This window comes from Callionymus lyra, chromosome 7, assembly GCF_982586985.1.
Source record: "Callionymus lyra chromosome 7, fCalLyr1.hap1.1, whole genome shotgun sequence".
NCBI classification, from domain to species: Eukaryota; Metazoa; Chordata; class Actinopteri; order Syngnathiformes; family Callionymidae; genus Callionymus; species Callionymus lyra.
Window position 1 is genome coordinate 5,419,488 of NC_141824.1, and position 17,464 is coordinate 5,436,951.

General features: G+C 40.4%; 1 protein-coding gene, 3 non-coding genes and 1 pseudogene across 4 annotated transcripts; 1 reads left to right on the forward strand and 4 right to left on the reverse strand.

Moving 5' to 3' along the window:
* Window positions 1-17,464, reverse strand: part of LOC148074730 (serine/threonine-protein kinase B-raf-like) — a 142,602-nt pseudogene that overhangs the window by 41,830 nt on the left and 83,308 nt on the right.
* LOC148074738 (small nucleolar RNA U3) lies at window positions 1,735-1,947 on the reverse strand. The gene has a single exon (XR_015711940.1). It is a non-coding gene; the product is annotated as a small nucleolar RNA U3 (small nucleolar RNA).
* LOC148074739 (class I histocompatibility antigen, F10 alpha chain-like) lies at window positions 3,682-10,602 on the reverse strand. Its single transcript, XM_087794825.1, has 7 exons — window positions 10,342-10,602; window positions 5,232-5,510; window positions 4,741-5,031; window positions 4,481-4,582; window positions 4,310-4,327; window positions 4,121-4,177; window positions 3,682-4,031 (listed from the first exon to the last, which is right to left on the reverse strand). The coding sequence occupies exons 1-6, from the start codon at window positions 10,595-10,597 to the stop codon at window positions 4,122-4,124; spliced, it is 1,002 nt and encodes a 333-aa protein (XP_087650951.1). The 5' UTR covers window positions 10,598-10,602; the 3' UTR covers window positions 3,682-4,031; window position 4,121.
* Window positions 15,133-15,345, reverse strand: LOC148074740 (small nucleolar RNA U3). Its single transcript, XR_015711984.1, has one exon. It is a non-coding gene; the product is annotated as a small nucleolar RNA U3 (small nucleolar RNA).
* Window positions 16,141-16,353, forward strand: LOC148074741 (small nucleolar RNA U3). The gene has a single exon (XR_015711941.1). It is a non-coding gene; the product is annotated as a small nucleolar RNA U3 (small nucleolar RNA).

Here is a 17,464-nt window from a genome sequence, read left to right on the forward strand (position 1 = left end):
TGACGCCCCTTATGACCTCCCTCCGACCTCGGTAAGCACTGATCACGAATCAGATCCTGTAAAGAATCAACATTTGTGTTACTATTATTATAGATAAATAGTTTAAGGAAAGAATATACAACGTCGGATGAAATCATTTGAACATTCATCCATTTTTTTCAGATGCAGGCAGAACCTCTGACTACTTGGTTTCACATTCTTACATCAAAAATCAAGTCATTTATATCAACAACTGTTGCATCTCACATCAATGTTGACAGGCTCGATGGTGTTGATATGGACGTTGGGTGCGGACGACGAGCGGTCCCGCTGCCCAAACTGGTTACGGTGGTCTTCCTCATTGGGCCGGAAACTAGGTGGGATGGGTATGGACTTGGACGGGGACACAGTGGCGTGGCATATGGATCTGGAAAGGTTTGAAGCCATCAATAAGAGAGAGCACAGAGACGAACACGCAGAAAGGGAGAGAGCGGGGATTACCCTGTGGAGTCTGATGGGGGGAGTGAAGGACAGACTTCGGACACGGGGGTCGTCCCTTCTGAAGAAACTTCCTCCTGAGTGAAGGGGTGGTGCTCGAAGAACTTGGAAACTAGCAATAAGCTTGAACCACAAAAGAAAATGTTATTAAAATCAAGTTTAAATGAAGGTTTTTTACTGAATGTTATCCTGCTTATATATTAATCTATAACTGCACACATGTTTATAGATGCATCAGGTTAAAAACAATACTTTCTTTATATTCAATTGTTAATTATTTAGACGCGCTTAAACTGACCATGACCTCAGTGAAGAGTCAACACTTTAAATCACAGCTTAATTTAAGATTTTGTACAACTTCTCAAGTGACACAACTTACTGTAACTGGTCGTAGTTGACACACATAAGAGGAACCTCGGTGCTGCAGCGCTGGTGGAACTTGTACCCCCATGTCTGGCAGCGGAACCCCTGGAAAAGCAGCTTCCTGCAGAAGTCGCAGAAGGCCAGAGTGAAGAAAGTCTTCCTCACCTAAAACTGATCAACTTTAATGCCAAAACAATTTAGAGTCATGAAGATGGAGGAGAACTTAGGTCTGTATCTGATGTGCTGATAAAGTACAATTTATAATAATAATACCTTTCATTATTAGTCATTATTATTAATGATTTGAACTGAAAAACATGTACAGACTCCAGTCAAGCTGCTTTTTTACTAACTAACTAGATTCATATCATATTAAATATAAGGAATAAGTTACTAAGACTCATTGGACAGCAGGTGGCAGTGTCATTTCAGAGATTGCTTAAACGACATTATAGTTTTTAGGTTTTATATGATACAACTTTTAAAATACATAATGGAATATAACAAAAAAAAAAGTGTACCTTGCTACAGACTTTTGTGTTTTTAGTATTAATATGGAACCTTGCAAACATAAGTGAAGTCAATCGCTCACACACGACTGACCACAATGCATCTGATTACAATAATTCAATAATGCTGTTTCACTTTCAAGGGACACAAACATGTTTTCAATACAAAAATAAACCTTTACTTTGGGATACTTTTGTGTTTTTATGTGTGTAATTCATTGCTTCTTGGAGAGATCCGTTTAGTCTGTCAATTTCAACAAAGACTAAGACATATGAGATTCAGTCTTTACATTAAAATGAAAATACTTTTGTTTCTTTTTGTTAAAATTAAAAAAGAAAATTAGATTAAAACTTTCCTTGATAGTTTATTGTCTTGAACACAACAACCACTCTGATCATATTCCTCTCAATACTGCACAAGGAAGTAAAGAAGGATCATCAATGACAGAGAACATATGAAGTCAATCATTATTCTCTGTCTGCTTCACACTCAGGAAGGAATATCACAACTCTTCATCATGGTTAGTGACACCAAACACTTTACAAACACATTTCTTAAGTTAAGAACTATAGAAATGATCCCTGAAAGTATAGTCTTAACTTAACTCTGCACCAACATCACACTCCATCCTCACACCAAACCATTACAGTGACGGATGCATAGTTTTTGAATTTTAAAATGTTACTGTCATTCATTTGATTGCAAAGAGATGAGACTAGAAAACATAATTGTAGTTTCATAGTTTATACACAACATGTATTCAAAATCACTACGTTCAATTCCATAATTCATCTAAACTGTGATTATTGATCACCATGACATTAAAACAACTATATCAGGTTATTTTATTATGCATTACAAACAATTGTAAACATTAAACAATATAGTTTAATACAAGGGAAAATACATTTGAACAAGAGTTGTGTTTGATGTTAAAATGAAAACGTTTTTTCAATTATTAACATTCTGACTTAGGTGAGCGACTCACAGCTAGGGGGCGATCTAGGTGGATTGTTGTGGTGTCCTCTTCCACGCTGCAAACAGAAAGCAGTTGAGTGCAGTGAGGGCGTGACACACAAGTCTCATAGAGGCACACCTGACTGGTGCAGGTGCTCGGGGGGCGGAGTCAAACATCCACACTGGGCGTCTCACCACACCTGTCCAAATGTGTCGTCAGTGTTGCACATTTGAGCTCTGGCGGGATCTAAGATGGCGGCACAGGTGTGGCGTGAGATCGGCGTCTCATGGTTGTGTAACCTGATGAAGTTTGACTTGAGAGAAGCAGGTCAGAGAGCAAACCTCCACAAACACATTCAGCCGACTCAGCAGGAAACTTTGAATCAAGTTTCTACATGTGAATTGTCGGCACAAGCTCTTCTGGATTTTTCTTCTACACAAAAGTGGACACAACTTATGTGCACCTGTTCAGCACAAGACGAGTTGATCAAAGCAATACAGTCATATTTAGGACATGAGTTGATCAGGAAACAGAAGGAGAGGTCAGAGATGTTGACCTTTCATAACAGCTGCACAAATGGATTCTTTCTGAGCCTCCACTGACCCTCAATGACAAGTGACTTTACTGAACATTTGGAGTCCAAACACATGTGGACGTTTTCTGTCCATTTATTTGAAGATCAAAACACACAAGAAATGAAGCAGCAGTTCAACTATGTTTGACAAGATTCTTCACCTCTGACATCACAACTGACGCTTCATTAACTAGTGTCTACACACCAGGAAGAAAACACACAAACTATTACATGAACACAAAACTGTCTGTGCGTGTACTTGTGTGTGTGCGTGTGTGTGTGTGTGTGTGTGTGTGTGTCTACACATTCATAAATTTGTCACTGTGTGTCTGATTTTTTTCCATTTTGGTTTTTGCATGTTTGTACTTCTGTTTGTTATTTGATGTGTAAATACATGTGTTTGTTATCTTTTTATTTGTGTGTGCGCTTATTTTCAGGTTTGTTCAACTGTTTTCGTGAGTGTGTTTGGGCATGTGTGCCTGATTTTGTGTGTCAGTACCAGTTTTTAGACTCTGTTTGTCTGTATATATTTTCCGTGTGTGTATCATTTTGTCTACAGAGACATCTGTGTGTGTGCGTTAGTTATTGTGTGTTAGTGCTTTTGTTGCGCCAGAGAAGCATGTGTTTAAGTATTTATGTGTGTGCATTTCTGTGTAGTAGTAAAGCACATGTGTGTGTGTTTGTCATTGTGTGTGATTGCTTTTTTGTGTGTGTGCGTGTTTGTGCATTTTTTGCTTTGGTAAAGCATGCGTGTGTGTGTTTGCAGTTGTTTGTGAATGCATTTTTGTGTGTCAGAGATGCATGTGTGTGCATCCTTGTGTGATGGTGAAGAATGTGTGTGTTTGTGTGTGATTGTGAGTGAGTGCATTATTGTGTTTTAGAGAAGCATGTTTGTGAGTGTTTGTGTGTGTGCATTTATTTGTGTTAAAGTGAAGCATGTGTGTGAGTGTTTGTGTGTGTGAGTGTATTTGTGTGGTACAGAATCGTGTGTGTGCATTTATCTGTGTGTGTGTGTAGTTTTCATAACGGCTCAGATCACATGACATCCTGATGTGAGTTTCAAACACATTTCCAGTGAAGGAACAAAGATCAGCAGCTCTGACGTCTGCAGAGTCTCAGAAGAAAAAGACGTTTCTTGGTCGATTCCTCCTGAAACACGGAGACAGAAAAATGTATCAACTTGTAAAATCATGCGTGAAGTGAGTCTTGAAGAAAAGTGACAATTATCATCCACTGACTTTAGTCTCTGTCCACGGGCGGATCCTTCAGATGGTCCAGCTCCGAGCTGGGGGCCGCTGTAAGATCACAAACCCTGTTAGCTTGTGTGCTTCTCACCAGCAGATGAAACTAGTGTCAACACTGATGCTAGCATGCTAGCACTCTGTCACATGGTCAACATCTGAGCTGAGACAAGATCATGTACTTACAAGACGAGTCAGAGTCGCCTGAAATGGAAAGAAAGAGGACAAATTACACCTGAAGAAGATGAACATAGAAGAGTTCCTCTGACCTCTTCTCATCTCTGCTGACCTTCTTTGACCTTCTATTCTTTCTCTCCAGTATCTGGAGATGATCTGGATCAAATCACAAACTCTCACCTTTCTTCTTCTTCTTGTAGATGAAGTATCCAACCACTGTGAGCACCAGAGCGGAGGCAGCGACGGCGGCCATGATGATGTACAAGGTCAGGAAAGTCCTGGCTGTGGATGGAGAGCAAAGTAAGTGGAGACATGATCAGGTGACCAGTGTTAGAGACGTGGTGGGGCCTCATTCAGCAGATCCATGCTGACCACACCTGGACTCTCATCTGGATGAAAGAAACCTCTGGAGACACCAAGAAGGTTCTGAAGACTCTTACCGTTGGTCAGGATGTTTGACGGATCCAGTTTGGTGACCACGTCTTCCGGAATGCCGTCCAGTTGAAACACACACTCGTACCTGGACCAGTCGTCAGACGGGAGTTTCAGGTCCACCATGTTCTGGAAGGTTCCGTCAGGGTTGGGGAGGATCTCTCCGTGTTCCACGTCCTCGTGCAGCTCCTCTCCGTCTTTGGTCCAGAACAACATGGCTCTGTCGGGGTAGAAGCCTGTAGCGTGGCAGGTGACCGGAGAGCTGGCTGTCTTCTGGAGGAGAGACACTCGTGGACGCTCTGAAGGGAGAAACACCACACTTCAGAGAGAAAGTCAAAGGATGGACAGAGAATGAAGGAGAGGAGGAGGAGGGAGGACAGGGGTGGAGGTGAGGAAAAGAAGGTAAGAGGAGAGAGAGAGAGAGAGAGAGGACATGATGAGAGAGAGGAGGGAGAGAAGGAGGAAGGAGAGCAGAAGGAGAAGAAGGTCATGGAACTACCTGTTCTCATCAAGGTTTTGCTCCCAAACTTCACAAACTTCTTCAGATCATTTGGACATTCCTGGGTGTAAAAGAACTGTATATATTTATTCCAGCCTTCATCCTGGTCCCACTTGTGTTTGCTGATGACGGCCTGAGGACTCGGAGCGACCCAGGTCAGAGTCTGAAGGTCAAACACGATGAAGTCTTCTCCATCATAGCCGTGCTGATGGTGACCTTTGACCTCTCCAGTCTCATCGTCCCACTCACAACCGTTCATCATCTGAAAGATGTGAACACCTGAGAGAGAAACCAGAGTGAGACCTGATCTACTCCACTGTTTAATACTCCACTGTGGTCTACTCCACTGTTTAATACTCCATTGCGATCTACTCCACTGTTTAATACTCCACTGTTTAATACTCCACTGTGATCTACATCACTGTTTAATACTCCACTGTGATCTACTCCACTGTTTAATACTCCACTGTGGTCTACTCAACTGTTTAATACTCCACTGTGATCTACTCCACTGTTTAATACTCCACTGTGATCTACTCCACTGTTTAATACTCCACTGTGGTCTACTCAACTGTTTAATACTCCACTGTGATCTACTCCACTGTTTAATACTCCACTGTGGTCTACTCCACTGTTTAATACTCCACTGTGGTCTACTCCACTGTTTAATACTCCACTGTGATCTACTCCACTGTTTAATACTCCACTGTGGTCTACTCCACTGTTTAATACTCCACTGTGGTCTACTCCACTGTTTAATACTCCATTGCGATCTACTCCACTGTTTAATACTCCACTGTTTAATACTCCACTGTGATCTACTCCACTGTTTAATACTCCACTGTGGTCTACTCCACTGTTTAATACTCCACTGTGGTCTACTCCACTGTTTAATACTCCACTGTGATCTACTCCACTGTTTAATACTCCACTGTGATCTACTCCACTGTTTAATACTCCACTGTGGTCTACTCCACTGTTTAATACTCCACTGTGGTCTGCTCCACTGTTTAATACTCCACTGTGGTCTACTCCACTGTTTAATACTCCACTGTGGTCTGCTCCACTGTTTAATACTCCACTGTGGTCTACTCCATTTTTTTTTAACTCCACGTTGGTCATCTCCACTGTTTAATATTCCAATGTGGTCTACTCCACTGTTTAATACTCCACTGTGGTCTACTCCACTGTTTAATACTCCACTGTGGTCTACTCCACTGTTTAATACTGCACTGTGATCTACTCCACTGTTTAATACTCCACTGTGATCTACTCCACTGTTTAATACTCCACTGTGGTCTACTCCAATCTTTAATACTCCACTGTGGTTTACTCCACTGTTTAATACTCCACTGTGATCTACTCCACTGTTTAATACTCCACTGTGATCTACATTTTTTTCCGCTTCCGGTGAGCCTTTGATCGGCTGCTTGAAACGTAAGCTCCTGCAATAATTGCCAAAAACAGTCGTTTTAACGACTACTTGTCCGGATATTATGCTCATATCACTTAAGATATGTCTCAAGCATCTCGGATCTATGATCGTGATGCTCTTTTCAACATCAGAGAGTCGATGGAGGACTTCACTCGCGACCGTTACCAACGTCCGGTGAACGTGTTTCCGGCTCCGCTTCTCATCGACTCGGACTCTGTGGAATATCGTTTGATCTCTCGAGTACCGGGCGATTTCCACAAGGGATCGAGTCGGGCTGGAGTTCAGGTCAGGATGAGACGTGCAGGTGCGATCGCTCGGAACAACTCTGACGTCATCGAACGTCATCGATGTTTGATCGACATCCCTCTCACTGTGTGTGACGACACATCAGCGCTGCCGTCTGTCCAGACCTCAACGAAAGGTGGTAAGATTTTTTCATTTCCTCTCTTTAATTCGACTTTTACAACCGAGTTGAACTTCAGTGACAGCTGGTACCCACGTGACCGCTGTTCGCTTCAAAAGATCCCGCTCTGCGCGCCTGTCAGTGACGCGGCGTCGTCAGTGACGTCATCGGTGCTGAATGTGGGACTTCTTAATGTTCGCTCCATTACTAATAAATCCTTTATTCTTAATGATCTTTTCACAAGAGTTAATTTGGATTTATTATGTCTTTCTGAGACTTGGCAGAGAGAGGAAGAGTTTATTCATCTGAACGAACTCTGTCCAGTAGGGAGCACTGTCCTGGGGAAGCCTCGCCTCTCTGGTCGTGGAGGAGGTCTTGCTACTGTTTTTAGGGAGAGTTGTTCTTGCAAAGTGATTCAGACACAAGAATTCACTTCTTTTGAGTCTCAGATGATCTTGGTTGGTTCTACAAGACCTTTCTATTGTGTGTCAATCTACCGTCCGCCTGGTCCTGCGGCGATGTTCTTGAAAGACTTTAGTGACTTCTTATCTTCCATTATTCAGATGGAATCTGTTCTTATTCTTGGAGACTTTAATCTTCATGTTGATGACGTCACATCTTGTTCTGCTAAAGAACTTTTAACTTTAACTTAGTTTTTACTCTTGGCCTGAACATTTCTAATGTATCTGTACATGATGTCCATCTGAGTGATCATTCTCTTGTCTTGTTCAACCTGGACTTCATCCCTGAACCTAAGCCTTTGAAAGTTAGGTCTCAGAGGCGTGTCATCTCAGCCGATACTGCAGACAGTTTTTCTGCTATGTTTGACCGTCTTTCCTTTGATGACTGTCCAGATGTGGACAGTTTGATTCACTGTTTTACTGATCATTGTGTTGAAATACTGGATCAAGTGGCACCTGTTAAATCGAACTTGAAAATTCAGAAAAAACGGTGCCCTTGGACAAATGAAGATCTCCTGAGTCTGAAGAGACTTTGTCGAAAGACTGAGCGTCTCTGGAAGTCTACTAAACTTGAGGTGCACAGACTTCACCTCAGGGATCTGTTGACTTCTTACAATGAGATGGTAGAAACTGCTAGATCTGATTACATCAGAAAACTGGTAGCAGAAAATAGGAAAAACTCCAAAGTTTTGTTTGACACGATTAATTCTCTCATGTCTCCTGCTCCTCAAATCACGCCTGTCTTCTGTGAAGCTGACAGCAATGCATTGTTGAGATTTTTCATTGACAAAATTAAATTGATGAAAGAGAAAATCTCTCCCCCTTTGTTGGGAACCCCTACTGTCTCTGAGCCCATCTCCTCCTCTTGGTCATCCTTCACTGCTGTATCTTTGGGTGATATTTCAGCACTAGTGAACAAGATGAAACCCTCCTCTTGCTCAGATGACGTCCTTCCTTGTAGGCTTTTTATCAAAGTATTTGATGTAATTGGCCCCTGGGTTACCAATATGGTGAACCTCTCCCTTTCCACAGGGGTTTTTCCCAATGCATTTAAACATGCCATTGTGGAGCCTCTGCTCAAAAAACCAGGCTTAGACCCAACTGACCTCAGTAATTTCAGGCCTATTTCTAAGCTCCCTTTCTTGTCCAAGATCTTGGAGAAGGTGGTGTCCGAGCAGCTGTCTTTGTTCTTGGATCAGAGCGACATCCATGAGAAGTTTCAGTCTGGCTTCCGTAAACATCACTCTACGGAGACAGCTTTACTGAAAGTGTCCAGTGACATCATGATGTCGGCTGACTCTGGTAAATTCACTGTTCTGGTTCTCTTGGATCTGTCGTCAGCCTTTGACACAGTTGATCACCAGATCCTGCTGAGAAGACTAAGGGATGAAGTGGGACTGTCTGGGTCTGTGTTAGAATGGTTCTCATCTTACCTTTCTGGGCGCAGTTTTAGTGTATCTGCCAATCAAATGAGGTCTGAATCGGCAGATCTGTTGTGTGGAGTCCCTCAAGGTTCTGTTCTGGGTCCTTTATTGTTTTTGCTGTACTTGATTCCCCTTGGTAAAATCATTCAGAGATTTCCAGATGTTTCTTATCACATTTTTGCTGATGACATCCAGCTCTACTGCTCTTTTGACCCAACTGAGCCCCAAAGGCTGAACAGCTTAGTCAATTGTTTGCTAGAAATCAAACAATGGCTGAGTGAAAACACTTTACAGCTTAATGTGGACAAAACTGAAACTCTGGTGATTGCTCCTGATGATACGATTCCAGGGTTGAGTCAGTACTTGGGTGACTTAGGTCAGTCTGTCAAACTGAGCCTGAGAAACCTGGGTGTTGTATTTGATAAAGACATGTCTCTTGTTCAACACTGTAGAAAACTGACCAGAAACTGTTTCCTTCAACTGAGAAAAATCTCTAAACTTGTATTGTATTGTATTGTAACAGTTTGTTTTCATGTCTTAACAAGAAGGAGCTGTCTCGTCTGCAGTTGATTCAGAACTCTGCAGCGAGAATTCTGACCCGCTCTAGTAGAAGAACTCACATTTCTCCGGTCCTTAAAACTCTTCACTGGCTTCCAGTTTCTTTCAGGATCAACTTTAAAATTCTGGTTCTTACTTTCAGAGCTATTCATGGTCAGGCTCCTCCTTACATCACTGATCTGATCCAGCCTTACACCCCAGCTCGGTCTCTGAGGTCTGTGGATCAGAATCTACTTATGGTTCCACGCACACGGCTCAGGACCAGAGGAGAGAAATCTTTTCAGGCTGTTGCTCCTAAGCTTTGGAACAATCTTCCTCTCTCTTTGCGCTTGATGGAGTCTACTGACTCCTTTAAGAAACATCTTAAGACGTTTCTATTTGTTCAGGCTTTTCCTTGAATTTCTCGAACTCCTGTGTTGTTCTCGGTGTTGTCTTGATCTTTGAAGTATGTACTGTTTTGAATATTGTTTTGATTGTTAAAGCGCTTTGTGACCCTGGTCTCGAAAAGCGCTATATAAATATATATTACTTACTTACTTACTTACTTACTTAATACTCCACTGTGGTCTACTCCACTCTTTAATACTCCACTGTGGTTTACTCCACTGTTTAATACTCCACTGTGATCTACTCCACTGTTTAATACTCCACTGTGGTCTACTCCACTGTTTCATACTCCACTGTGATCTTCTCTTCTTCTCTGAACTTGTATGATCTACTCCAGTTTCCTCCTCTGATCTACTCTGTATACAAGATTGATGGTTCAGGATGTAAAAAGGTTGAACATGATTCAGTTTAAGGTCAAACATTGATTTTAAAGACAACAAACCTCCAGTTTGGTTGAATCTCTGTTTTACTATTTCAATGTTGTTCTTCTGGACCTGCAGGTAATTATTCAACTTATTTGTGTCTCTCTCCCAGTACTGAGGATCATCTGCTGTGACCTGGATCATCCAGTCTTGTTTGGGTACTTTTCTCCTGGTGTTGCTGTCGTAGTGTTCCACTTCAACTCCGTCCACATAAGTGACAGAAACAAACTCTGGGAAGTTTTTAACTCCAGCAGACGCAGTGTCGAAAAACTGCATTGTGTGAATCACTGTGAGACACAAAAACAAAGTTTAGATCTTCTCTGGTTCTGATGACACAACGTTGTGATGCAGCAGAACAATCACATCTTCTACAAAGACAAAGAGGTGAAGAACAGAGGGACAGTCAGCAGTGACACAAAGTTCACGTCCACACACGGACACCAGCAGAACATCCTTCACACTTCACTCTCCAAGAACCCTGGCTAACTGGGACACAACTATAGAAGAAGAAGAAGAAGAAAGAAGAAAAAACGATTAATATTAATAACAATCTGAAATGTAATAAATATTTATAATAAAACAAATAAGGAATAAAGAGAATTAAAAGAATAAATGGATGAATTAAGAAGAAACAGGAGCAACAATGTTGAAAAAGATCAAACAACTAAATTGAAATTGTTTTTAAAAAACGCATAGATAATAAAATATTAAAACCAAGTTCATGGAACAAATCTAAGAATGATTGATAGAATAAAGATCATTGAAGGACATTAAGGTTAATGATGAACTTAAATAACATGAGTTTATATCAGTTTATAAATAACATGTTTCTGAAGATTACTGTTCAACATGATTGTAAATGTTTCATTTAGATATTTTAAGTCCAAACACAAGTTCAGAGCAGCTGCTTCACTGAGTTGCTCCAATAAACTGTGAGATGTGATAATATGTTGAAGTGAGCTGAGCTACAAGGTTGTCTGAACATGCGCACTTAAGAAATGCGACACTTTCTTTGTTTTTATTTCCTCATTTTAGTTCATGATAGACTTGTTTACTAAAGTCAAATCAATGAAAATTGTAAAAGCTCTTCTTGTGAGTCAATGAATCTCCTGATGGCAGCATCGTTTAAAAACAAGTGATCAGCTCATGAAGCAAAACTCTGGAGTCACTTTCTGTTCAGCGTCAAACAAGTTCCTCCGTCAATCAACAGAAGTGACTCAACAGCGCCACCAGGTGAGCACCTGACATTGAGCTCGGATCTACTTTTCTGTGTACGACTTCTTCACGGTTCTGAGATGAAAAGTGAATCAGTGAAACACTTTGACTCCTCTGAGAGTGAAAAGGTCATGAAGGTTGTAGTGAAGAGTATTTGGAGAAATAAAAGGTGACGCAGGTGTGAACACATGAAAGTGGAGGAAGGAGACTCACTCGCAGTTGAGCTGTGGATCCACACAACAAGCACAAACAACACCTTCTTCATCTTCAGCTCTTTTCTGGAGACTAGGATCCAACAAGTCTTCAGGTCGACGAACGAAGTACAAGTGAAAGTAAACAACAGACGCAGGAAGAAATATCTGAGCCAATGAGGATTCAGTGTGACGTCACGTCCAGATGGAAAGTCAAAGTAAACCAAACATGTTATTACGACTATTTTCTGTGACAAAAACTCCACTTTAAACTTTATTATTATTTCTTAGAGTCGTTCTTCTGAACCTTAAAGTCACGCAGAATGTGAACTATGGAATACCAGGAGTGTCAAATTAAAGTGAAGAGAAATAAAAGTGGATTTAATTGCTTTTTATTTTGACATACGATGATTTATATGTATAAACGTTATTTCCTTCATATGGGTTACACACTCATTCTTCTTTTTTATTCACAACTTCATTCACAAAATATGGCCCTCGTGTAGTTTTACAGACAAGTTTTTCTAAAATATAACGATGAAAGTAAAAAATAAAGTTTTTTGTGGAGACGAGAAAAGCTTCTAGTGCCCTCTAGTGGTTCAAACATGACATTGAGCTCAAATAGTAAATACATTTGAATGATTTTCAGTCATTTTCATCAATTCAAGAACCATTTTTATCATTATTTTACGGACAGACTTTCTGTAGTTAAAAAAACACTTGAACTATCTTCAGTTCCCTCCTGGTCAGTGAGCTCTTGGTGCTCTACGATCTCTCCAACATTGTATGGTCTCACAGGAAGTAAAACTGCCTGTTCTTGGTACTATTTACCCACAAACCTTAGCATGAACTGGCCCTCAAAAGTAAACCTGTCAGAGAAAGTAAAGGTCTCAGGCAACAGCAGGTTGAAAGTGGGGATATAAGCAGTGGAGAAAATAAAAAAATTAACTTTCAGGTTGAATTATAGAATTAAAATATATCATTTTTACTTAAAGTATACAATATTTGATTGTTTTTTTAGTTGATAAATCTCAGACAGAAATAAAGTTGTCTAATAAGCTACATTATTTAACTTAACAATCAAAATGTCTTTAAATCCATTTTAATTAACATTTTCAATCAGGTTTTGTTTTTACACACAAATAAATGTGATCAGTATCTGTTCATGGTGATTGTCCTTATCTGCCACAATGATTCTTCCCTGACTGAATATCTTTTGAGCGTGTTGTGTTGAGTCTGTAATGCTGCCAACAAAGTTATGAATCTACAAGTTTCCTGACACACTTCGACTAGAAATTGTTCTTGATGATAGTTTATTGAAAATAATTCTTCTCACTTTTGTTTCTTTGTCAAGATGAAACATTAAACATTTCCACATGGTTGGTTTAAACACTCAATGTGAACATTTTGGTGCATGTGTTGAACTTTCATTTGGATTAATATGTAAGTTCACAGTATTGAGGGGAGGAATATGATCAGAGTGTTGGTTTTCCATTTTAAAAGTGTAAATATTGTCTCATTCTGCACTTTGTCCAGGACGAGAACACAGTCTTCTCTTTCAGTCAGACAAGCCTACTCTTGGGATGAAGGTTTTTGATCATCCATTGTGCCGACCAAGGCTTTTCTATGGTTTTCCACCAGTGTTTCCTCTTTCCTCTTGAGAACAGTGAGGCTCGAGGGTTTGAGGTTGATTTTAGTGGCACCAGAAGCTCCAACAAATCACTGGTTCCTCAACTGGTTGGCTCTACAACAAACTGAAGAAATGCTGACTCTGCTCTCTGTTCTAATGTTGACCACAGTGTTGGACAAATCTGTGATCAACACCTTAGAGAGCATGAGCTCCATCATCACATAACTTATGCTATTTATCCCAAAGCTTTCATGTATATATTACCCATTGAATTAAAATGCCATAGGATAGTGATGTTACCAACTGTGTCGAGGCTTCGAAGCGTGTGTCGAGTAATCCAGGAATTTTTTCATGAAGCGTGTATCGAGGCGTGTGTTGGTTACGTAGGTGATGACGTTCGAGGCCTCGCGAACCGAACCGTCACGTGACTGGTTCGAGCAGCGCTGCTTGAACCAGTCACGTGACCGGCTCGAGAAGCACCGAGTGAACCAGCCAGTCACGTGACCTGTTCGGTAATCGCTCGTGAACTTCCCGCGAAACTCAGAATAAAAGTGGCCTCAAAACGCAATGGAGCTTCCCCCACATCTCTTGGATTGGCGGATTGTTGACTATAGCAAACTTTGGTTTACTAGTAGTATCATGGAACCAGCGAGAAAAAGGCGTTTTTCCCCCGTGTGGCAGCATTTTGAGCAGATCTCTCCTATTAAGGTATAATAATGTTGGAATATAGGCTGTGAATCACAGCCTGTGATTAATATATTCTCACAGACACATACACACACCCATTATTATATATACTATATATATATATATATATATATATATATATATATATATATATATATATATATATATATATATACAGACCCATTATTATATTTTATATATACACATATAAAGTATATATATGTATATATAAAAGATAATAATTAGTGTATATATATATAGTTTCCATTGGACACGCCTTGTACTTATATCCATCTTTTTTTTTCATTTTGAAAAGGTGAAGTGTCTGTTGTGTTCCAAGGAAATTGGATACAACAACAACACTTCATCAATGCTGAGGCATTATAGAGCCCTGCATGAGAGCTTGGAGACCAACGAGACAATTGAACCAACGTCAGGCAAGCTAGATGGCTTCTTTCAAATTCATTTATTTACTATACTACTGTTTGTTATTTATTTTATGTGGTCACTTACATGCAGCTTTTCTGTTTTAGGAAGCAAACTCTGGCATCGTTTAGATGCCACAGTACAGCAGACCAGGCCGAGGAATGAAACGGTTGATGCTACGGTGGCGGTGAAGACCTACCTCAACGAACACAATATTCCTAGAAACGAGGACCCCCTACAGTACTGGGCGAAATGTAAAAATATACACCCATCTCTCTTTCAGCTGGCCATGAAAATACTGTGTACCCCGGCTTCATCCGTCCCCTGCGAAAGGATTTTTTCCAAAGCCGGGGAAATAATCAGTAAAAAAAGAAACCGGCTAAAGCCCAGTACTGTGGGAAAATTGCTTTTTTTTAAATAAAAATGAATAATTATTAAAAAAAAACAAGGTTGTCAAGCACATTTTTTAATATCAGAATCATTTGCGCACAAATATGCAATGCTCCCAATTGTCCACATGATGGCATGGTCGTGCAAATGAAGCCTCACGAGGCTTTGCTCCAAAGATGAACTACTCGGCTGGGAGGCTTCGGTGCTTCATGAGGCTTCATCTCGCCATCACTACCATAGGATGTTTATATTAAACTTTGACAGAACCAACAACCACTCTGATCATATTCCTCTCAATACTGCACAAGGAAGTAAAGAAGGATCATCAATGACAGAGAAGATATGAAGTCAATCATTATTCTCTGTCTGCTTCACACTCAGGAAGGAATATCACAACTCTTCATCATGGTTAGTGACACCAAACACTTTACAAACACATTTCTTAAGTTAAGAACTATAGAAATGATCCCTGAAAGTATAGTCTTAACTTAACTCTGCACCAACATCACACTCCATCCTCACACCAAACCATTACAGTGACGATCTAAAGGTGACCTTTGTGTTGAAGGAATGGCTTCATAAAAATCATTGTAAGGACCTGGAGTCTCTTAGTCAGTCTCCAGATCTAAACCTCATAGATCACAGATGTCAAATCAGTCCAGAAAAGTGCTTGTTCTTTGTAGTGTAGTTCACAGAAATAAAGATTTTTTTACTCAAAATGATTCAATAAATGACATTTGTTTCTTATAATATTGACTTTACCCCATGTGTGTGCAAGCTTTATGGTTCATGTGTTTGATATAAACATACATTTCATGTTGTGTATTTAATAGTGATGTGTTGATGAAGCCAAATGAAACAGTGTCATGTTGTTTAGAGGTCAGTAGGTGGCGCCATCAGTTTAAAAATTATGTTTCATTAGAAAAGTTGTTCAAAACAATGGAAAATAGTGCAGAGACCGCCATCTAGTGGACACTTAAAAATAATGACACTGCTTCATCAAGCTAAGAAGTACAAAGCACTTTCAATACTTACAAAGTATTTTATTAATTGACTTTTGTTTATTATAATATTGACTTTACTTTATGTGTTTTTGAAAGTATTGTGGTGCATGTGTTTGATTTGTAAATACATTTCATGTTGTGTATTTAATGTGAATCACACAGTATCATGTTTGTTCAAATTAATGAATGCAGAAGAAAAATAATAAATACAAAATCAACCATCACTATAATAGTTTGGTGTGAGGATGGAGTGTGATGTTGGTGCAGAGATAAGTTAAGACTATACTTTCAGGGATCATTTCTATAGTTCTTAACTTAAGAAATGTGTTTGTAAAGTGTTTGGTGTCACTAACCATGATGAAGAGTTGTGATATTCCTTCCTGAGTGTGAAGCAGACAGAGAATAATGATTGACTTCATATGTTCTCTGTCATTGATGATCCTTCTTTACTTCCTTGTGCAGTATTGAGAGGAATATGATCAGAGTGGTTGTTGGTTCATAACAACTAAATGTTAAACCTTTATGAGTTTAGCAGTAATGGTGAGATTAAGCCTCATGAACCACTGAAGACTTCCATTAGAGTAGTTCATCCTTAACTAAAGCTTTAGGATTCATTTGCTCTAACAAACCATCAAGTTTGGCATCATTTCTGCTTAAAGGATTCAGAAGCAGAAACTTTTATTTGTCAGATTCATTGATTTGTGAGACTAGTAGAGATATGTGTTTGTATTTTGTTAAAAACCTGAATATTTAGGGGCGCTGTTGAGCATAGCAATGGAGTAGACATGTTTTTTGGAGCTCCACAGAACGACTATATAAAAGTAATTTTTTCAGCACACTTTTTGGAAAACATTCAAATTTTACCTTTGCTAAACCATATGCCTAAAAATCGAAACTTTGAAATGGCTGGTAAATCAAGCAAAGGTGGGCAAACAGCGACTCAAGCCACGAGGCCTTCGCCTTCGACGCCGACTTTAGCCCCGAGCTCCATTGAAGTAGCTTTCCTGAGAAGGAGTGTCTCCGCACCCGACGCGTCGGTCACTGAATCGCTCAAGATGGAACTACTATCTTCGGTGCGCAAGGATTTACTTGAAATCCTTCAAACAGAAGTTGGCGCAGTGTTGGAAAGTGAGATGGCGGTGATTCCAGCGGATATTGGTGCAGCGAGAGCGGAGCTCAAAGAATACAGGTCGACGATCAACTCTGAACTCTGACCTCTGAACTCTCCGCCATGAAAGCTACGGTGAAGGATGTGGAAGAAAGTTTGTCAACGTGCACGGATGATGTTGTTTCACTCAAGAAGGAGGTGAAGCGGCTCACGGGGGTCGTGGACCAACTTCACAATAAATGCGAGGACTTGGAGGCGAGGTCGCGGAGGAACAATGGAAGGATCGTCGGAATCCCGGAGACCCGTGAATGCAACACCGAGTCTGTGTCCTTCTGCAGCCTTTGATCTGAAGGACGCTCCTGGACAGAACCGTCTCTCCCCGCCTGGATCTACAGAGGGACGCCGGTCAAACACCATCATAGCCCGCGTTCACTACTTCCAAGACTGTGAAAACATCCTGAGACTCGCTCGGATCAAACAACGCATCAGTGT

Excerpts from the sequence above, each read along its gene's own strand:
- LOC148074739 (XM_087794825.1), bottom strand. The coding sequence starts at position 10,597 with ATGCAGTTTTTCGACACTGCGTCTGCTGGAGTTAAAAACTTCCCAGAG. Across the intron at positions 5,511-10,341 it reads GAGATTCAACCAAACTGGAG|GTGTTCACATCTTTCAGATG; the intron begins GTTTGTTGTCTT and ends TTTCTCTCTCAG. Across the intron at positions 4,583-4,740 it reads GTCAAACATCCTGACCAACG|CCAGGACTTTCCTGACCTTG; the intron begins GTAAGAGTCTTC and ends CTCCATCCACAG.